We start from the raw sequence: 21,982 nt of genomic DNA, 5'->3' as shown, positions 1-21,982 counted from the left end.
GAAAAAATACATGAACCCTTACCTCAGCTCAGAAAATACGCATGTACTGCAGAAAGGGCATGATACACAGCAATGTAGATACAGTTAATTTATTGACTATTGGAATTGTATACAGTTTATTTTTTACAACTGTTATAATTATATTTTTAGTATATAATAGTATAACAAGTTATACTAAATAACACGTATTTTTTCATTTTTATATTATTTAATGTTCCATCTTCATTTTCTCTACAGTACATCTGGAAAGTATTTACAGTGCATTACATTCTGAAACAGCCTTATTCCCAAATCGATTACTGATTGTAAGTCACTCTGGATAAGGGCGTAAATGCCGTTAATGATTCAATTAGGGTCAGAATTCTAAACACACCACCCTATAATGACAGCATGAAAAACGTTTAATAGGTTTGGCGAATTTTTTAATAAAAAAAAGTGAGGTGACCAAGAATGGTCAATGGTCATTCTGTCAGAGCTACAGGGGTCCTCTTTGGACTGAGGAGAACCTTCTAGAAGGACAGCCATCCCCCAATCAGGCCTGTATGGTAGAGTGGCAAGAGGAAAGCCACTCCTTAGTACAAGATATATGGCAGCCCACCTCCAGTTTATCAAAAGGCACCTGAATGCCAGGTGTCACTTTTGGAGGAAACCATGCTCAGCTTATCAGCATGCCAATACCATCCTTACAGTGAAGCATGGTGGTGGCAGAAATTTTCAGGACTGTTAGGATTTAGTTTAAAAAATAGACAATGCTGTTTTCTTTGTTTTTTTTTTAACTATGTTAAGGAAACAGGCCTTTTTAATTCAATTCACATGCATTTATCTTTATGCTAAAGGAAGCAGTACATTAGCATTGCCTTTAACTTCTGTCTGTTTCACATTTAAATATTACATTTATCATATTATTACATTTAACATATAACAGCATATTAGCAGCAGTTTACATGTACACCATTTAGCATTATGGGTATTTATCCAAGCCAACACAATTTCCAATCAGACCTCTCAAATGCACCTGAGCATCACACTCTGGTTGCCCTTGGAGAATTGAATATTTATCCACCATTTAACTAACAGCATCATACCACACCCCTGGATTGCATACTTAGTTTGGATCCCAACCATCAACATATGATATTAAGATTAATCAAACAAGGAAATGTAATTTTCTATTGCAATGCATGCATTTGATATGAAGAGGTTATAGGTTAATATGTCCCCTGTAATTTTCATGGTGTTTTCAGCCATAAATTCTCTGCCACCTATTCATTGTTTAGAGTCACTCAGATCACACACATGTAACTGCATGTTTTCATTCCAATCATTGCTCAGGTAGGACAAGATAGGAATGAGCATGTTTTGCCAGGGGGGTCTAAGTGTTTAAAAAATGAATCTCTTGAGCACGTCTGGATGCTGTATGTTATTGCTACACATAGGTGGCTTCATGGGAGTGTAAATGTATAGTGAGCTATTCAGTGCAGTTCTGCTACAAACCTTGCACTAGAAATGCACCCAAATGATACTTGGAATTTGCAGAGGTGTTTGATAAGCATATTAATATATTCAATAACCAATATAACAGAGCAACAGATAACAGTTTGGGACAGATTAACATTTAAAGGGTCCCAATCACCCCTACCTAACAAGCAGAAACTGAGCGCAATTAGGACCAGCACACGTGTGAATGGGGGGCCCAATGTCACCAAGACACTCCAAGGAAAGTCAAAGGATGGCCTGGGCACTCAGGCAGCGTCCTTTCCTGCTTCCAGAATAGAGGCATCCCAGGACACTCCAGCCATGCCTCTTCCTCCTTCTGGAACAGAGGCGGTCCTGGACACTCCATCCAAGACACTCCAGCTCCTGTTTAGGGCTCACTGTGAGAACATCAGATAGTTCAGAAACTGGGTGAGGCATCGAGGCGCTGGTATGGGAGGAAGATGACATTCCTGCATCCTCACAGGAGCCTCCAGCTCTTCCAGTGGGGGGTGCATCAACTTTGTATGGACAGAAATTACAATAACTGAGTATATGATGTTCAGTCATGAGGTGATCTGTGCCTAAAGAATAGGTCCAAATTGCTCCCATCTAAGACTACTTCAATCAGGGGCAATTAGGACCTGTTCAAATAGATAGAGCAACCACAGAATATGGCTGCTGCACTGATGCTTACCATATGTTTAGTGTTTGCAGGTTCTGGAAAAAGCCACACACCCTTGGGTTTGTTTCCTCTTCTGTTCTTTTCTGCCCTTGTGCCTGTTGTTTTGGTCCCTTAATAAATCCCTTTTGTTCATGACAATGCATTGCTTCTACACCTTCTTCCCCCTGAGCCACGAGACGTGACATAATCACCTTTTAACCAATAGTGTTGAGGCAATCACCACTTCCTGCAAATAAGCTGACTTGAGTCCAAGAAAAGCTTTAAATTACAGTCCATGTAATCATTTTTCTGAATCATTTTTCTGAATCATTTTTTTCTGATTCAGTTGGCTGTCAAATCAAGTCCCTTTCACCTTCAAACAAAATACTTCTGAAATAAAGAAAAATAATCACTGGATGAATTCAGGTGATGAATATTAATGTGTAATTCTCCATGCATGGGGAATGCACTAAAACAACACTGAAACGTTTTTTTATATTCTAATCATGAGGATGTGGTCTGAGACCAGCTTTGGAGAAATGTTTTTCATCGCCTTACTTTTCCCTGTTCTCTGTGAAGAATGTCTGTTACCAGCATGGCCGCCAACTCTGAAATTGGGAAATTGATGTTGAGAACTATTTCAAAATGTAAATTTTACTATGGCTCGAATGTCAGTGCTATTTTATAAGACATATTATAAAACAAATTATAAAAATAGACTCAACATAATATGCAATATACGTTGATCTATAGAAGTCACAGTAGGCAAATACAATAAAATGAAATAGGCTCCTAAAGCAGCCCAGAAATATCACAGCTTTATAATACTAATACAGGCTGCTAATAACATCATTAATATTTCATAATGGCAGAAGCAGGCTAAACTATTTCCATTTTAACACTCTCATGATCACTAGATAGGCCATACAAAATGAATAAAAACATAATTTCTCTTAATTAATTTCATAGACCTGTGTTAATTAGTGAAGACAGATGTTTGTATTTAATGAGCAAATAAACATGCAACATGGATATATTTACATTTATTTTATACTGTAATAATTTGTAACTTAAGTAGATATTATTTCCTAGGTTTTCAAAGGCTTGTGTCATTTTCAGGGAGCAAAGGGCCTCCATAACTCAAACCATGCATGCAGGACATGAAAGCTGATTATGCGTTATTGCACAGTTGTAACACTGTAAGTTCATTAAGAATTCTGCAAATAATTACGAAATGCATGATGTGCTTTAGTACTATTCACATAGTTTTACACATGTGAGGTGAGTTTTAGGTAATGCATTCTGCATTACATTTCTGCTGAGAGGCTTGACTGTCCTGTGCTGTGAGAGCTACGGCTTTGTCCCCTTGGTTGCAGATGTTGGTTTAATTTTTCAGATAAATTGAACCAAGATGTAGAAATGCCTGCTGCGAGTACACTCACATTCTGGAAGAACATGAATGTTATTATGAGCGACCTTTTTCAGGTTAGGCACTGATCTGGTTACTTCTGTGTTTTAACAGCTGAAAAAAACCACACACTGTAGGTTCTAATTGAGAACAGCTGACAAACGTCTTTAATTTAGTCAAATATATTTCATAAATGTCAACAGTCATGACAGGTCTTGTAAGCAAAGTCAAAACCATTAAACAAAATTCAGCAAAATGTTCACCCTTTTATTTGTTCTTTACAGCCAGTAGGGCATTGAAAAGCAAGTAGTAGCAAACAGCCAGATTCAGCCTGGGAAGTAAAGTTCCCAAGTAATATTGCCTGAAGGCAACGTGGTTGTCAGACCAAAATTACCTCTCGCCCCACCCTTTCTGCACCTGAGTTACTGGGAGCACACCATCTCGTGCGGCGACTTCCTGTGCGCAGCAATTGCACGGCTTAGTAAGAGTGAATCACCGTAAACACGAGAGGGTCGAGACGGCCTTCAGCAGGTGCCGGGATCCTGGCCGTGGCAGAAAGTCCTGGAGGTGCCGGCAGGAACGTGAATCAGTGTACAGCTGGGAACGTGGGTGTTTATTAGCCTATGCGTGAGAGGCAGAAGATTAGGGCTGACAGTGAGGTGGCACTCCTCTTTAAGCACTGAGGCATTTTCACCCGTGTGTGTGTTAACGTTCTGTTTTTAAATCTCAATAACTAGCCTTCCCTCCTCATCACTGCTGTAAGAGTTCTCAGTATCGTCTATGCAGCTCTGGCCCGTGGGGCTGGTGTGGGCCTTTACGCAAGCCTGTGTTGGGCTTGCTAATGATGTGGTTGCCTGTGAGCTTGGCAGGTCTACAGAGGCACTCGTTTTCACCTCCAGAGAAACCCGATCGTGTCTGGAAATGGGTCCTTCAGATAAAGATCTCCTCATGTTAGCGGAACGGGCCACACTGCCTTCTCCAGTGCAGCTGGCTGGGTGTGTGTCTCCTTGGACTCCATGAGACGTAGTGTCTGAGAATGACATGTGACCATGTGATGAGTGAAGAATATCTCCAGACTCCACGGAAAAACCTTCTGAAGACTTTTTGCAACATTTCGCATGTTCCGCTGGTTCTAGTATCTGGTTCTGATTGAAATGAGGTAAATGGTGGTGAGGGCTGCTAGCTGCTGGCAGCTGTGAAGGGTTTGGGACATTGATTTCATTACAGGTAGGGAGCTGCGTGTTGTTGGACCCACTCGTGTCAGGCTGTCTGGTAAGGGGAATGGTAGAGGCCTCCATGATAAGAAGTGAAGGGGGCTGCTGCTCATGGGTCCAGATAACATCAGAACAGCTCACATGCCCCTGTCAAAAGAGACATGCACAATTATGTTAACACTTAGAAATTGAATGCCACTCATTTTTCCAGATTATTGCTGATGTATCAGCTATAGCTACCCATTGATTATTATATATCCCACATTCTACATTTTAGAAAACTGCAGTAAAAGTTTATAAAACTTTATGGAAGCAAGGAATTTTAAAATAATGTAAAATGCAGTGTGCAGTGTGTGAATGAGCTGCTCTTTGTTATACTGTGGGGATGGTCTTTAACAGACAATTCTAAATTATACCTTTAATGGTATATTTTTAGTCATATTTATTTTCAAAGTAGACAGAATATTAATTTAAAATATATTATTAAAAAAAACTATTAATAATATATTAATTAAATATTTAAACACGACCCTTCATGACTCATGTAAAATTTAACTAAGAGACAATGGGACTGGCTCTGTTGCTTTAGTAAGTAGTCTGTATTATTACTTTAAGCATTTAAATAATATTACAATGTTTAAGGTTATTGTTATATTTCAGTATAAGTAAAATAATGGTAAAACAATGTTACTGGAACTGTGTTTTGATCGTTCTGTTCCAATAAGGCAGACCTTAATGATTTCCATTATTTAGTAAATGAAAGAATACTATTATATACATTATAAATGCAACTATACAGTTATATATATGCAATGTTTTGAGTACAAATCAATATAGATAGCCTTACAACCAGTACACAGGTCTTATGGGAAAGCTAAAATAATGGTTGCAGCATTTCAAATTTCAAAACTTTTACTATGAAAGACTTTTAATGAACAAAAGCAATGTTGAAATCAGGTTGGTACTAAAAAAGTTCAGACTACCAGTCTAATAAGTGCAGGTTGATATGTGCATCATGTATAAACCGGGGGGCGCTGACCCACTCTATTTATTTAACAGATGGGTTCTGAATGACACCTGTCTCAGGTTCCACTCGCCCTATTATCTCATCTGTTCTTAAACTCACCGTTCTTTTGTTGTCTCTGCTGGGTTCCTGTCTGGGGTCCCTCCTTTCTGGTTGTTTGTTGTTTCTCTCCCCCGACCCCATGCTCTCTGGTTCCTTGGGGATCTGCCCAGGCTTTTCTGTCCCATTCTCCTTCTGGAGCAGGGGGCTTTGGTGGGAGCCACCCTCCCCAGGCCCTTAGGGAAGAACAACAAAATGATGAATACCAGTTGCTTTTCAGAGCTGGGGTTCATACGGTTCTCTGTCCTGCCACCCAAACCGCGTCCCAGCTTGCCCCCAAAGGCTCCTTGGGGGATTAAATTCCAAACCAAATTCCACTAGATGTAGAACTATGAATGGAAATCACTTCACCTGACTAGAGCCAGGGAATGGGGTTGTGACGTTATTAATGTTTGTAGTACTTCCTCTCCCATGGATTTCAGAGTGAATGAATCACGCAGCCAGTCTGGATTAAGCACCGAGTTAATAAATAGCCTATGGATGCAGGTGGAAACACATTCAACTGCATAAACACATTGCTCTCCAATGCAGTTAGAGTTACAAAAAACATTCTTATAATCATGTGACAGTCGATAACTGATGAGTGAATTTCAGGTATTTGGTCTTTCAGAATGTATGGCTCATTGAAAACCAAGTGTCAGCCAAACGATAAAAAAATAATCATTTGGAGAGTCTTTCAATGTGCACACGGCAGCATATGGTGCAAGATATATATTACGGGGCTGTTGAGATACAGAAATAATTGTCCTGATGAAAAACAATTGGAGGTATACGCTTGGTGTGTTTGCTTTGGCTGAACTCTTGCACGCGCCTCTGTGCAGGGCTGCTCTAAGAAGGAGGCTGCGTTTATATTTCAGACCGCATGTCAGCCGTCTGGAACAGAGACAGGCGTAAAATCCTGCTAACCTTAGGGTTTGCTCCCTGAGCTCTCCCAGGGGGGCCATCTTCCTGTGGCCTCCAAAGAACCCTCTGTCCAGTCCCTGAAAACATTTGATCAATCAAGCTGCCACAGTCCAGCTTGTTAAGACCGGTGGAGAGAGACGTTGGTGTGAATTAAGTCTTTCATTAACAATCTGTTCAGAACTAAGCTATATGAATGCCTGAATAGTCGGCGACCTGAACAGTCAGCGACCTGTGGTCTACCTAACCCTTGCTGGGAATTCCTCACAGGCTCTGATTTCCTGATGTCTCTTCTCTTTAATTACTTTAATTACTATCAAAACAGTGTTAGATCAGGAAACGAGTAGCGTTTGAGTTAAGAACCCGCCGACTGACATTTGACCTTCCCCATATTTGTTAGTGTGACTAATTCATCTGACCTGTGACCCACTGAAATAAAATCTCCTAAGAGTGTCACAGGGCACTACTGATGCCACTCTGTCTTGCTAGGATCAAATGCTCTCCTATGACCTCCTTATGTGATTGTGTGACCTCAAGTGATAAAAAACATCCAAAGCTGCAACCACATTGGAGGCCAGGATATCACCAAGCTGACATTAAAAAAAAAAACGCTGGAATAATGTGTTTTCATATTCACCAGCTGGAAAGTTGTCACAGAGGTTTGTAGAGAATAATAATAATGTTTAAAAACAGTTATAAATAAATCTGGCATACATGTTCACATGCATTTTAAACCGAGGCACCTGTCCTAATCTGCAAACTACTAACAAGAGGCACATGATTTGAGAAAACCAAGACCAAGTGTCAGAAAAAAGCGTGGTAGTTGAAATGCCTTGAATTGAAAACAGTTAGAGATGAAAAAAAAAAAAAAACAGTTACTTGCCGCCCTCTTGTGGAGACTGCTTTCACATGCATGAAATTTAAATATATATATATATATTTATATACATGCATGAAAATTGTATATATATATATATATATATATATAAGTGAGTGTGTGTGTGTGTGTGTGTGTGTGTGTGTGTGTGTGTCTCAACCCAGCCACTGGTCCCAAGCCTGGGTAAATGGGGAGGATTGTGTCAGGAAGCGCATTTGCGTAAAACTTTTGTCTTTGCTGTGGTGACCCCTAAAGGCAAAAGCTGAAAGAAGACAACACATATATGCACACACACACACACACACACACTCACTGCCTGGATTTTTTTTTTTAAGAAAAAGAGATTAGTCGTGGACTTCTTTCAGTAGAGGATACAAAAAAGTACCTGTAATGAATGCTTTGTTGACCTTGACCTTGTTGGGCTCTCCAAGATTCTGGGAGTGTTCCTGCATACACTCCTGTATTGCTTCAATGGCCGCGTTGCATGCGATGATCCTGCGCTGTGAAGCGCAGCATGTCTGCTCTTCTGATCGTCCATGGCTGGTAGATGCCACAAATCCTCGGGTGCCGTCAACCTGCTGGGGCTGATGAAATGCACCAGATGTTGAAGCTCCACGTGCTGGAATTTTGCATTTATGAGTCTGCTGGTCAGTGTTACATGTACTTCTTTCATGCAGAGGTTTGTTTTGGCTGGAGATGGGAACTAGTACATTTCCTGGGGTGACTTCTTGTTCGTTGGCTGGTGAGACACATGCAACGTGACCGAGTTTTTGTTGGCCTGCTAGCTCTGATGGAACAAGCTCCTTATGGCTGGATGTTGAGACTACAGAGGAGGTCTGTGAGAGGAGACCTTTTGAAGCTGATGGATTGAGATGTGATCTGCATTCTCTGAACATGCTACTGATTGAGACTTGGGCTGGTCCAGTGTATCCTGCTTTCTGCTGTGATGTTTCTGGCGTGTGTTTGAAGCTTTGATTGGGGCATGACTTTTCTGAGGAAACGGACACGATTTGTTCAAATTTCACTTCGCCTGTGGTTGACTGGGTTTGCTTTTGATTAGAAGTTGTTAGTGACGTGTCAGCACTAATCCTCACCTCTCCGGCAAGTTTCTGCTCGGCCATGGAACTGTTAGAACCAATAGGGCCTGGAGGGAGGCGTACAGACTGGCATGGACCTGAAGTCCTGGCCCTGCTCAGTAGACATTTTGCTGACTCCATTTGGGGCTCCACCTTATCAGACATGCTTGGGGGTAGATCTCTGAAGCAAGTTACACCAGATTTAAGCACTTCACCCGCTATTCCCTGCACTGACTCACAGACAGAGGGTGTAGTGGGACGTGCAGATGGCTGCTGAATGCCGTTGTGTGCTGCAGCTCCATCTGCTGGTCCATCTGCTCCGTCTTCAACCATTTGCACATGGTGTGCGTCTCCACTCTGTTTAAAATCCAACTTTTGTTTTATTTCCAACGCTGAGGTGCTCCCGCTCTGTGTAGATACGTGTCCGTTTGTACGGTGCTCAGAAGAATCTGAGCAGAGCATGAGGGGAGCCTGGTCATTTTTTGGATGAGATGACTCTGTGACCTGGGCAGCTGCCGCAGATGGGTTGGAGAATCCCATTGACACGCCGGCATCGGAGCAAGTGCCCCGTGAGCTGGGAGCTTGCCCTCTGTTCATTGCACCGTCGCCGCGGGCGCGTGCCTCCGCGTGGTAATCCGCCCCTTCGATCTGCGGCTCCATTAGTGCCAGCTGCTCGTCAGAAATAATCTGCATGACGATTTGCAGGTCTGCAGTTCGCACGTAATAAGTGTTCTGAGCCGGCGTCTCCGGGAAGCCGCTGAACTGCAGAATGTCGCCCTCCTGCTGCCGCCGCGGACGGGTTGAGGGGGCGTCCGCGCCAACGCTGCCCGGGGAGGAGGCCCTGCATGAGAAGAAGGAAGACTGCTGAGAAGATGCCGTGGACGTGCCTGGCTTGCTCCTCACTGAAGTTGATGTAAACGTAACGATGCCGTGCGATGCCATGGTTTTGGTTGCTGTGCTGTTCTGCTGATGCGAGCCGGTCCTCGAGCTGGACAAGGTTACACCCGAGGTTGCACTTGTTGCACTTGTAGCCGATTGGTTGTTAGCCAGCGCTGAAATGTGTGGTGCGGGGATATGAATTGCCGGGGGGGTGTAAATCTGACTGCCTACGGCTGTTGCAAGACCAGCAGCAGGTCGCATCTCAGGAGACGGCGTGATGGCCGAGGAGGATAATGCCAGTGGCGTTTTCTCCATGGCCGAGGCCTGCTTCCCAAATGGTCCCTTCTCTGATGAAGCACTAAGCAGGGGAAGAGGTGCATTCTGGGTTGTGACTCGCAGATGGTCGGCCGCAGAGCGCTGACTCAAAAGCAGCGTCGCGCTGGGCGTGGCCGGCTGGCAGCGTGTTAAGGTGGTATACGATGTGATGTAGTCGTTCTGGCCAGGACGTGCGCAGGTTGTGAAGATTTGCGTGGAGGGGAAGTTGCTCTGCCGCCGTATCGTTTCCGCCTGCTTGAAGGTCGACGGCAGGCATGGCTCTGAGCCTCCGGCGGTGGCGTGCGGAAGCTTCAGCTGGTACTTCGGGAGAAAGCTGCTTTTGGCCGGGACGGAGGCCGATATCTGACAACCGGGTGGGCTGCTAGCGCTCGCCGCGCAGAGAGGAGAGCTGTGCCTCTTCTCTAGAGCCTGCCTCGGAGTCGGGTGGTGGTGGTGCATCGGGCTGCCCTGGCAGGGCTTCGCGAGCCTGTTGCTCTCTCTTTGCGCTGCAGCGTAGTCGGCCTTGTGGATTATATCACTGCTGACCGATGCCAGGGATTGATTCACGCCATTACTCATCCCACCACCTGTCAGTCTTGTTTCGTAACACGGAACGCCGTGTCCCTTCATCTCGATATCTGCACTCTTCGCCAGAGCAGTCGTGTCCTCCTCGGTTCGTTGCTTTTTCCTCTCAGAAGGGAGTGGACTGAGTCTGTGCTGTGGAGCAAAGTCTGGGTTTTTGTCCCCGGGGCGCTCCTTCGCGGTCCCAGTCTCAGAGCTAATATCGAAGCTCTGAATTACTCCACAGCTGACGTGCTGCAGGGGTCCGATTGCAGATTTCACAGCAGAGCTCTGCAGGATGCCGTTAGGAGAAATCACAGAGCCGGGCTTTTCGGCAGTCTGGACCATATTAGCGGGGGGCGGACACGCTGCCAGGCAGGATGAGCTGCAGGCCGGGAGCGGTTTACTCTGAGGTGGTACCACATCCACCGTGGAAACCAGCAGCACGGGTTCTCGCCGCTGCCTGGCCTCGCTCTCCAGGCTCTCCGGCTGCTCCAAGCTGCTGAAGGATCTTCTGCTTTTCAGCGTGTAATGCTCGTCTTTCTCCTCGCTGTAGAGCTTCTTGAAGGCCCCGTCACCATACATGTACCATTTCTCATATGCGAATTTGGGGGCTTTCCTCCGCCGACACTTCTTGCCGGTTGTGTCGCTGGAGTCGTAGTCGGAGTTGAGGCCAGTCGAGCTGCCTCTCTCCGCCGGCGAGCCATCCGAGCCGGGCACACAGTCCACTGCCCCCTGCCTGACGAGTGAGCGGTGGCTGGGAGCCTGCTGGTCCACCGAGGTGGTCCCGTACTTCAGCGAGTGCAGGTGGCCCGCGCTGCTCCTGCGGCCCAGCATGAGGCTGTCGGCGTGATGGGGGGGGGCTCTTTCACCGCGAAGGCCGCCGAGGTTGAAGGGCATGGAGCTGCTCCTGGTCAACGGTGCATGGTCCTGACTGTCAGAGTGCTGTGTGGGCACTGAGCTGTAGAAAGCTGGCCTTCCTTTTCTGTCCGGGCTGTGCCAGCTCATTGTATGCCTGCTGGAAGACTTCATTTCAAAATGAAAGGAGTCCTTGTAAGTGTAGGGCATGGGAAGGTCGATGCTCCCTTGTTTCGACAGCACCATTTTCCTTGGCCTGACATTCTCAAGATGTTTGTCAGCCATCAGAGCATCATTTTTGGAGATGATGCTTGAAATCCGTTCTTCCAGTTTCCTCTGCTCCTGAACAGATACCTTGGTTTTGGAACCCACCAAATCTGACTCTGTGTTGGAGGTCACCCTCTGCTCCGAAAATTCCATCCTGCTCCCAGGCAAGGACTCAATACTCTGCTCATGCGTGCCGCTGGTAGGGCTGGGCAGCCAGTGGTGCTCTCCATTGTCGCTAAATCCAGAGTCTGTGCTGTCATGGCTTTGAGACTTCCCTCTCGATGACGACATCGAGTCCCACAGCTTGGCCTCCTGTCTATGGAGAGGAATGTGACGATTCGAAGCCATATGATCACTACTCAGTTTTTTCAGATGTCCATCAGCATTTGGGGTGTGACTGTCTGCTTTGTCTGAAGTCTGCTCTTTCTGCACTGAAGGGCTTACATCTTTTTGTTCTTGAACATGCTCCCCCAGAGCATCCTGTTGTGAAGCCCACTCAGTGTCCAGGCCGAGTTTCTCTTGGACATGACCGATCAAGGACGCAGCAGTTCCACTTTTGTGCAAAGGAACATTGTCCTGTAAGTCCAAGCTCCCGAAATCCTGGCTCTGCCCCTCCAGGGATGAGCTAGAGCAGCAGGTGTCCTTTGGGCTCTGCAGGCTGTCATTGCTGCTGAGGCTGCCTCGGTCCGACTCGCTTGAGAGGCGGGCATGCGCCTGCGTGCGCCTGTGCTTGTAGAGGTTGCTCTGGGTCTTGAAGGAGATGCCGCAGGTGATGCACGGGTAAGGCCTTTCCCCGGTGTGGCAACGCCTGTGCTTCTCCAGCACGCTGGGTTTCAGGCAGTCACGGCCGCACTCGGAACACACGTGCTTCCCCGCAGACTTGGGCTTAGCAGCTCCGGGCTTCTGGCCTTGCATCTGCAGAGGCACCCCACCGGCAATGTGGAAGGTCAGGAGAGGCATGCTTTGTCTGGCACAGAGGGTTGGGATGGGGAGGGCGATGGCAGCCGCTTCCTGGCCGCTGGCTGGTAGCTGCGTCAGGGGCTGAGACGGCATAGCATGGACGTAGACAGCTGTCAGCGGGGCCGGAACGCGCATCCCGTCCGCTCTCGGCGCTGAGACTAAGCGCTCTGGCTCAGGCATTCTCTCGCAGCCTTGCTTGCCAGTCTCCATGGTAACAGTGCTCTTGTGATGCTGGGAGACCTAGCTGCTAATTACCTGCAAAAGAAACACAGTTTTCATTAGGCCTTGGCTAGCTAGGATCAAAGGATCCCTCCCTCTGTTTAAATAGGATTCCAACAGGAAAGCAACTTGTTTTCTGGGGAAATGAGATTGCCAGCGGCTGCGAATAGAGCACCAGAGATATATGACTATTGTAGATTTTTGTCTTGTAGGGGTGCTGTTGGCTTCCGGCAAATCAAGTCCAAGTGCAACCAACCGAAAATAGAAAAAATAAAATGATTCGTGCAGACAAATGGTAGAATCTGATAGTGTAGCTGTGCTTACATAAAAAAAAAAAAAAGCCTGAGCATTTGCATACGGCACCGACAATAAAGACAAGAGATGGCAGAGTGCAGTCGGAGCATGACTCACCCACGAGCAGAAGAGTGCATGAGGACCCTCACCGATTTTTTTTTTCCTCTCTCCCACATCTAATGGAATGAGCAGGTCTTTGTAACCTACATCACACACCACTTGTAGTAGAATGGCTGTCTGTGTATTAGCGTTTACAGCTGGAGCTCTGTAGTTTAGCATGCATGCAAAGCCCCTGAATGTCTAGATGACTGCATAGATTTTCAGCTCAGGTTTTTGTGTGCTTGAATGAAGAATTTCATCAAATCATAAGCAAACGAGTTGTTTAGACCTGAGCAGAATCCAGACACTTCCTGTTCAGACGTTCTAAGAAAGGTAAGTTGTGTAGAAGCCAACGTTTAGAAAAGATTTAGCTACTTTCAGTTTTGTTATCATGTAAAGAAAATTATGACAATATGAAAATGCGACCATCTATGTACCATCAATGTATCAAGTTTATTTTAAATCTCAGATGCCTGACTTTAAATGTCATTTTCATTACAGAACGCGCCATATTTGAATATCAGAATTTTGTCACAATTTGTCATATGCAACAGACACCACTGGTCATAATGTCTGTGCACTCCTTTTCAGTTTTCAAAATTCAGAATGGGTTTGTTGCCTTTTACTTACTTAGTTTTTGTTTTAAACCTCGTCTAATCGTTCATTACGTAGCGAACAAGACAACACACTCCACTTCACAAAAGCCAGTCTCACTTACCCCTGTACGTAACTTGCCGTTGGTTGCACCATCTCTGAGGTGCTCCTGTCCATTCCCAGAAGCAGTGAATCCGGGCACAGAGATTCAGAAAGACCACATGACAATTTCTCTTGCCACACGGGCCTTCTGCATGTCTCTATTTCCCTTTTCTGTCAGTCTTTGCAAGGCTACCGTTACTGGTGATGGAGGAAATAAAAGCCATGTCACGTCATACATGCAAAAGAGAGTGCGAGAGAGAGAGAGCGAGAGAGAGAGGGTGAGGTAAAATAGTAAAAGAAGCAGCGAGTTAAAGAGACAAGCAGGGAGGCGTGCAACAGCACTTCCTAACAAAAGCTCACACCACAGAAGTGACTAACATAGACAGGCACAGAAATATCATTTGATGCTCATCACAGAGAAAAGTGTAAAAGACTGATGGTCAAAGATAGACAACAGATGGGTGAGGGAGAACGGGGGAGTGGAGAACATGAGTGAGTGAGAGAGAGAGAGAGAGAGAGAGAGAGAGAGAGAGGGAAATAGCAGAACCAAGAGTGTCATAAACATTTCTCTTCTGAAAAGGAAGTGCACAAACCTTTAACAGAAAATTGCTCACACGGCGGCTGATCTCCCAGTGCCTGTTCGGTGCGAAAAAGTACCTGACTCCTTTCCTGGTCCATACACTGTCTCTCTCACACATGTACACACATCCACACAGGCATCAGAGAGGGGTGCAACAGAGCACGTGGGTGTGCAGTGTTCGAGGGGGTAAGGGAAGCATGATTTTCTCACTCGAAGAAATGAAGAAGTTGCTGTGCAGATGACCTCATCCACAAGTTGTTTAGTTAGTTAGTTAGTTAGTTAGTTAGTTTGTAACCCCTGTCTGTAGTCACTCACCTTCAGATTTTTTTGTTTTGCTTTTTTTATCTAAACACATTGCAAAAGTGCATCCTGACCTACTACAGATCAGCTGAGATTATTCTTTTTGTTGCTAATGAATGTATGGCTAATGATAGGTTGCTTGTGTTGGCATCCTCAACTTCGAATAGAACAGATACATTCAGTACGGTCAATATTTTAAATAGGGGAGAATGCAAAACGATTGCTGAAGTAGATATGAACAGAATATAAATTGCATGCAGTCTGTTAAAAAAAAACATTTATGCAAAAAAGTATTCTAAAAGGTCATCCAGTGTTAAGTTAATAAAAACTACATTTGCCTTGAGGCAGTCGAATGCAGAGGGAAAACAGCGACAAGGGTACTGCAACTTTACATATCATGCTCTAATGGCCTCTGAACACCTCGCTAGCACAGAAACTCAGCACTTCGTTGAGAACAAACGCATGGTTTGTTTAGGGGCGACCTCGGCCTGGAAGCCCTTTTTGCTTTGTGCCAGGCCTGTGACTCAGAGTGGCCTCTGCCACCGGGGCATTGAGGAAGACTAATGAAGTGCCCATCGGAGCCATCTGACTGGAAAGACCCTCTGATATTGCACCAGCTCAAGCCTTCACATTCTCATCACATCCATATTCAAAATGTTCTACACCCACAAAGGTTCTGGAGATGATTACATGTCTACTTACAATCCCCAGTTGACTTCACCATGTCTTCCATGTTGCCATTCCTGAATATTAGGGTGTCTTGAAGAGAGTGAAATTCAGTTTTTTATTTAAATTTTTATCATTTATCTCTTTCAAAACCCCACTTACTCATATGGTAATGAATTGGGGTGGTTTTGGATAAATAATCTTCTCTGTTGCCTCCACACTGGACACTGTTCATCTTAACTGTGACAAACCTTTCAGTCTTTCCATATTTTGGTTTCTGTCTTTGCAGGAGGTTTCGGGATGTTTGTACTGCTTAACACTATAAATAAATAAAAGCCAGATATTGCATTAAAAGTAACTTCAGCTATGAAATTTCACTGGAATGTTCTTCTGACTCTTGGTCTCCAAGGCAACTACAGAACAGTCCACTGAGGAGAACGAGGCTTGCGTTGGCATGGTAACAACATGCACTCAGTCTTTTCTGAGAGTTTGCTAATCATTTTTAGCACTGGACACCAGCAGCTACAAAGTCAGCGCCAATCACTATTACAATGTTGACGTGATTAAAATGCAATCTAGCAAACGGTTTCTCAGCCCATTTGGGTATTCAGGCTGACTGTTTTTATGTTTGCAGGGGTAGAACTTGTGTGGGAAGTCACGTGCAGGAAGCTGAAACTCATGCAGCGTTCGTGTGGGTGGGTGTTGTGATGTTGGCTGCAGAGCGAGTGCACAAGAAACGCAAGTTTTTTTTTTTTTTTTTTTTACTATTGACCCAATCTTTTTAGCAACAGTACTTTGATACCCGTATGTATCCAGTTACACATTAGACATTGCATTTGACAATGCAATAAACTGTTCATTTAAATATGCTGTATTTTTGCATGTGAATTTCTTCACATGAAGAAAGCATAGCTACGGGAAAAATGGATTCAATATCCATGGACCAATACAGATATCAGTCAGTATGACCTTGCTATATATGACCTTCACATATGTGTCTGTGAGTCATGTTCCTCTTCATCTCTTCACTTATTTATCACTTCACTTCTTCATGTTCTGCACAGTATATGGCCTTGATGCTGCCATCCTTTAAGTCACGCTGTGTTAACTATAAAACAATCTGACAATATATCCTGCATGTGCTTGTCAGTTGCATGGTTTAGCACAGCACAGCTTTTGGCATGTTTCTGGGGTTGGCTTTGTGCTTACTAAAAACATTTTACACCCATGAATTTTGGACCAATTAGTGTCCTTTTTTTAGCATAAAACAGACTGTATCTTGGTCAGAGAGACAGTCCAAGTTTTAATACCACAACCAGATGTGTTAATAAGGATGCGCTGTGCTTTCTAGTTGAACTTTCCATTGATTAAAATGTAAATAATGAGTAATGAACGTTCTGTAAGTGCGTTTGCGTCCTCTGGTGGCGCTTCTGATAAGGATATCATTGTAACCCAGTCACGTTGCCATATCTGCTACAAAACCAGCCCGATACAGTTTCTGTACATGACCATCTTACTGGCCTAGTATGGTTGGTATGTTCCATTGGAATGGTATAACAGGTGCTTAATATATAAAATGTTTCTAAAGAGATCAATAAAAAAAATCGTAGGGACGCAGCGGAACTGGCAACAACAGCTCTCTCACGGAGTCTGCGCAGGAGTCAGAAAGAGGCGTGGTGACGTAGGACGCAGCGCACGTACAGCGCGTGAGGTTCTTGCACTTTTGTTACGGAGCGAGGTAACTTGATTAATCTGTGTTAGCGATATAGGGCACGATTGTTTTTGGTTTATTGCAGACTTCCGACTAAGTTCTGTATTCGATTTGGTAACTTAGTGGTAATCAAAGTCGCTTAATGTACGCCCCCTTTCCTACCCATTCATTGCCGCCAGTTAGCCTGTTTGCTAAGTTTGTTTTGAGTTACTGTTAGCATGAGACCGTTTTAGGACTTGAGTGATTTTAAGTTTGCGTGATGGAAACTGGTAGTCATTATCTTGCATCTGAATTCTTGAATTGAGAAAATGGTATATTGTACTGTCAAAGTACCAGCAGAGGTCTGCACATGTGCACACGAGAACATGCGTTGTTTTATAATGAAGGGATAAACGTTCTAATTTTTTTTTTTTACTGCAGTACCTTTACTGTAGCGTCACCAGGGAATATGTATCGGCCCAAACCCACGCTGAGAGACCGACAGCATCTGTACAGGCTGATTATCAGCCAGCTGCTGTATGATGGCTACACTAACATCGCCAACAGCCTTATTAATGAGGTTAAGCCACAGACCGTGGTTTCCCCTTCAGAGCAGCTCATGCAACTTGCAAAAATAGGTTAGTGCACCTCTTCAATGGTATATTTATGCGAAAGTACCAACTGTGGTTGGTGAAATCATTAAATGGCTTATTGTTCTGACAGGAATGGAAAATGATGACAGCGCAGTGCAGTACGCCATAGGTCGGTCTGACACCGTGGCCCCAGGTGTGGGCATTGATCTGGAGTTTGATGCCGACGTACAGACCATGTCCCCAGAGGCCTCGGAGTATGAGACCTGCTATGTGACGTCTCATAAAGGGCCTTGCCGAGTGGCCACGTACAGCCGGGATGGGCAGCTCATTGCCACCGGCTCTGCAGACGCTTCCATTAAAATCCTGGACACGGAGCGCATGCTTGCTAAAAGTGCCATGCCAATTGAGGTGAGCATAAGGACACTGAAAAATCGCATATACATCTCTAATCCCAAATTTTGGACGACAGCACTAGTTCTTCACTTTTTGGGTTTTGAGTTTATTTCAGATACCTGCTTCAACCGCTTTGCCTATTACCTTCTTACCTTGAGTTTAATCAGTTTCCTTTGTCTGTTCGTTTCCAGGTAATGATGAATGAGACTGCACAGCAGAACATGGAGAACCATCCAGTCATCAGGACACTCTATGATCATGTAGATGAGGTCACCTGTCTGGCTTTTCACCCTACTGAACAGATACTGGCCTCTGGTTCACGTGACTACACGCTCAAATTATTTGACTATTCTAAACCCTCAGCTAAGAGAGCCTTCAAACATATTCAGGTAGAATAATTTTTTATGTTGCTATTACACTGATATTAAAATTGGGCCTACGGAGTCCGTATATATACAAACTTGTCAAAATAAGCATGTAAAAATGGAAATGAAATAATCAGCTGCTCTGTCTTCACAGGAAGCCGAAATGCTACGCTCCATATCCTTCCATCCTTCTGGCGACTTTCTCCTAGTTGGAACACAGCATCCCACACTACGACTTTACGATGTCAACACTTTCCAGTGTTTTGTGTCCTGCAATCCTCTAGATCAGCATACAGACACCATCTGTGGGGTCAGCTACAATCCCACTGCTAACAGCTATGTCACCTGCAGTAAAGACGGCAGCATCAAGCTCTGGGATGGCGTCTCCAACCGCTGTGTCATGACCTTTGAAAAAGCCCACGATGGAGCTGAGGTGTGCTCTGCCATCTTTTCTAAGAACTCTAAGTACATTCTGTCAAGTGGGAAGGACTCTGTTGCCAAGCTGTGGGAAATCTCCACTGGCCGGACGCTGGTCAAGTATACTGGTAAGGCTTTAGTTCCTATAGGTAGGTGGGCCATGTCTGTCCAATTCACAGCCACAATTGTTATTTATTGTATTAGCACTAGAAATGTGCTGAAATGTGCAACCCCCTGACTGAAATAGGCAACGTGAAGACATTTTTTATATTGAATTTGGAATTATTAATTGCTCCAACTTATATTGCGCTTATCTCAGACTCAAAGCATTTCCTGTAGACATTGGATATACTGGTGGCGTCACCACCATGGGTGTGTATCATCCAGCTGGCAACTACTGTGTTTCAGACCACTCGCTGCAATCGACATGTGAGGTGGAGACAGGCTGAATGTTTTCGATAAAGAGACTTTGAAGGGGCCATATTGGGAGTGCTAAGGAACCCTATACTGATAGTCTACCTCAGGGGGTCAGGACCCCATTGCTGGGGTTTGCAGGTATAGTGTACCTGCAAACAATTGCATCCCAATGTGTATCAGATGATATGTAGCAATGATTTGAATAGAGAAATTGTTAGCAGTGCATTCAAAATGCACGTTAGAAATCATAAACTAAGGTTCCCTGACCAGAATTTTTTTTGCTTTTATGTCGTTCTTAGTGGTCTCCTAACACTGTATCTGAAGTCTCTTTCCAAAATTCAGCTGTGGTGCAGAATTACTGCCACTTTGAGCCAGTAACACAATGAGATTTCCACAGGACGCACTGTTTAAGTGTGTGATCAGCTTTGAATGCTAATCAGTAGGAGAGCGGCCTGTAGAAGTTGAGGGGGCATTCGCAGAAATGAAGTCATCAACACCATTCACCAGCCACAATGTTTGGCGGCAATGTTTGCTGGGTGGGAAATTCTCTGGGCGGAAAAAGCATGAGAAACGGGACGTATACACAAGGGGGAAAATTCCAGATACGACCATCTGAACTGCTCTGTGAACGGTGAAGCAATTTGACCAAACCGCTCTTTATACATATCACCATTTCTAGCCACTGCAAGATCAAACTCACAAAGTGAAATTTTCATGATATGGGACCTGTAAAATATTTCTGTTCAAATCTAACATTGCACTTGGTTGTAATTGTGAAACAGTGATCATAAGAGGGAGGGCGATGTCCATGTTGAGGTTCAATGTTATGACTCTGGGGGGGGATTTTGAGTGAGCATGTTCTGCATTTAATCGACCCTGAAGCACATGCCAGACGGCAACGGGTTAAAATCCACTGCTGCCGCTGCATTACATTTCATGTTCCCCGCAGGGTTGTCTCAGCGCCAAGCAGGTTAATTGCGTACACGTTCCACTTCCACAGGAGCCGGCCTAAGTGGTCGTCAGATGCACCGCACCCAGGGCGTGTTCAACCACACGGAGGACTACGTGCTGCTGCCGGACGAGCGCACCATCAGCCTGTGCTGTTGGGACTCGCGCACGGCCGAGAGGAAGAACCTGCTTTCGCTCGGACACAACAACATTGTCCGCTGCATCGTGCACTCACCCACCAACCCCGGCTTTATGACGTGCAGCGATGACTTCCGCGCGCGCTTCTGGTACCGCCGCACGACCACTGACTGAGGGCACGAACGTGGCCTTTATTGTTTTGGTGTTTTTTTGACGTTCCTGCTAATTGTGTGGGCTGATTTCTGCTAAGGGCTCAGGTGTGGTTAGTTTTTGAGGTTGGTTCAGAACTGGTAGCTTGTGCCCACAAAAAAGTGCCAGTCGGTTGACTTCTTGTCATTTTCATGTTTTTTTTTATTTTTATTTCATTTTACAGAGATTGTATGGGGGGATTGTAACTGTGTTAGACTGACGAGCAGAAAACTGCTCATTAACTTACAGATTACCAATGTAATTTGCATAACAAATGTTCCCCTTTCTTTTTTATGTTTTCCTTGATGTCTGATGGAAATGCTCTTATTAAAAAAAATTCAAACGAATGAGGTTCTGAATACTGACTTTATTTATAATCGAGGGGAGGGAATTGTCCACTGTCTAATGCTGCTGTGATCACCATCATTTCTGCAGCTTCTGTTATAACATTTACAGCGATTTACAATCAGTAGTTACAGGGACAGTCCCCCCCTGGAGACACTCAGGGTTAAGTGTCTTGCTGAGGAACACAATGGAAGTAAGTGGGATTTGAACCTGGGTCTTCTGGTTCATAGGCGAGTGTGTTACCCACTAGGCTACTACCACCCTTCCATTATAAAATAGATGTGGTTTGTGGTTGGGCTGCTGTGTGTACGCACTTCTTCCCATGCATCGTTTCTGTGTGCATGTCTGTGACCCTGACCACAGGCAGATTATTTCATGTTGGATTTATGCATTAAAGAGACTAGTTTTCGATGTTTTATTTTGCAATTTAATAAATCTTCTGGTTGTCGATTGATCCAGTCATGACATAAATCCTTTGCGGTAAAAAAAACTAGAAGTCATACAGCTGTTTTGGTTTCAGAACATCAGCCATTCTTTGGGATCAGCCCTCGGGATTCCTCTTGATCTTCAGCACTGGTTGACTCGTGACTGGAATATGGGAGGTAATTAGTGACTGAAGTCAGTCATTTGGATCGTCGTCAAGAAGGACAGGCCTGAAGGAACGGTCACGTCGAGGTTAATGAGCTGCTTGAAGTATGGCATCTTAACTGTGGTCAAGCTTTACAACTAAGTTGGATGTGGGCTGTTAATAAGGAACTGGTGAAATAGCACCTTAGGGGGAACTCCGCATATCCTGCTTGTGGAAATAAATGTTCTTAGTATGTGGCAGTGCACAGTAAGATTCAAACCCTGTTTGTGTTAAAGACAAGTTTTCAAAAGGGAAATATGTTTTTATTATTACTTTTTTTTTACTTATTAAGCTAGCCACTAGAGTGCAACAAAGTCAACGTATTTGTGAAACATATAATTGGAAGATACATTTTTAGTATATAAATCTTTTCATTAAAAAAAAAAAATAAAGCTCTTCGGGAAAACCCCATCTTAACCAAAAACGAAAT

The 21,982-nt window shown here is 44.6% G+C and overlaps 2 protein-coding genes across 8 annotated transcripts; one reads left to right on the top strand and one right to left on the bottom strand.

Moving 5' to 3' along the window:
• Window positions 1–3,679: 3,679 nt before the first annotated feature.
• Window positions 3,680–15,215, bottom strand: znf831 (zinc finger protein 831). Of its 2 annotated transcripts, XM_028998055.1 has the most exons (5): window positions 14,477–15,215; window positions 13,906–14,081; window positions 8,045–12,830; window positions 5,886–6,058; window positions 3,680–4,906 (listed from the first exon to the last, which is right to left on the bottom strand). In XM_028998055.1, exons 3-5 carry the CDS (start codon window positions 12,783–12,785, stop codon window positions 4,265–4,267), a joined length of 5,556 nt encoding a protein of 1,851 aa, XP_028853888.1. In that variant the 5' UTR covers window positions 12,786–12,830; window positions 13,906–14,081; window positions 14,477–15,215; the 3' UTR covers window positions 3,680–4,264. The 2 variants fall into 2 exon arrangements, with proteins under 2 accessions (XP_028853888.1, XP_028853889.1); XM_028998056.1 differs by having other exon boundaries at window positions 13,906–15,215.
• On the top strand, window positions 9,447–20,926 carry cstf1 (cleavage stimulation factor, 3' pre-RNA, subunit 1). 6 transcript variants are annotated; one of them, XM_028998061.1, is made up of 7 exons: window positions 9,447–13,280; window positions 16,064–16,167; window positions 17,561–17,757; window positions 17,843–18,120; window positions 18,297–18,494; window positions 18,625–19,015; window positions 20,305–20,926. In XM_028998061.1, the coding sequence occupies exons 3-7, from the start codon at window positions 17,589–17,591 to the stop codon at window positions 20,562–20,564; spliced, it is 1,296 nt and encodes a 431-aa protein (XP_028853894.1). In that variant the 5' UTR covers window positions 9,447–13,280; window positions 16,064–16,167; window positions 17,561–17,588; the 3' UTR covers window positions 20,565–20,926. The 6 variants fall into 6 exon arrangements, with proteins under 6 accessions (XP_028853894.1, XP_028853891.1, XP_028853890.1 ...); XM_028998058.1 differs by lacking the exon at window positions 16,064–16,167; XM_028998057.1 differs by lacking the exons at window positions 9,447–13,280; window positions 16,064–16,167 and adding an exon at window positions 16,207–16,387.
• The last annotated feature ends 1,056 nt before the right edge of the window (window positions 20,927–21,982 follow it).

This window comes from Denticeps clupeoides, chromosome 12 (genome assembly GCF_900700375.1).
Source record: "Denticeps clupeoides chromosome 12, fDenClu1.1, whole genome shotgun sequence".
NCBI lineage: Eukaryota > Metazoa > Chordata > Actinopteri > Clupeiformes > Denticipitidae > Denticeps > Denticeps clupeoides.
Note: the sequence above shows the minus strand (reverse complement) of the source record. Positions and strands in the feature narration are given on the sequence as shown.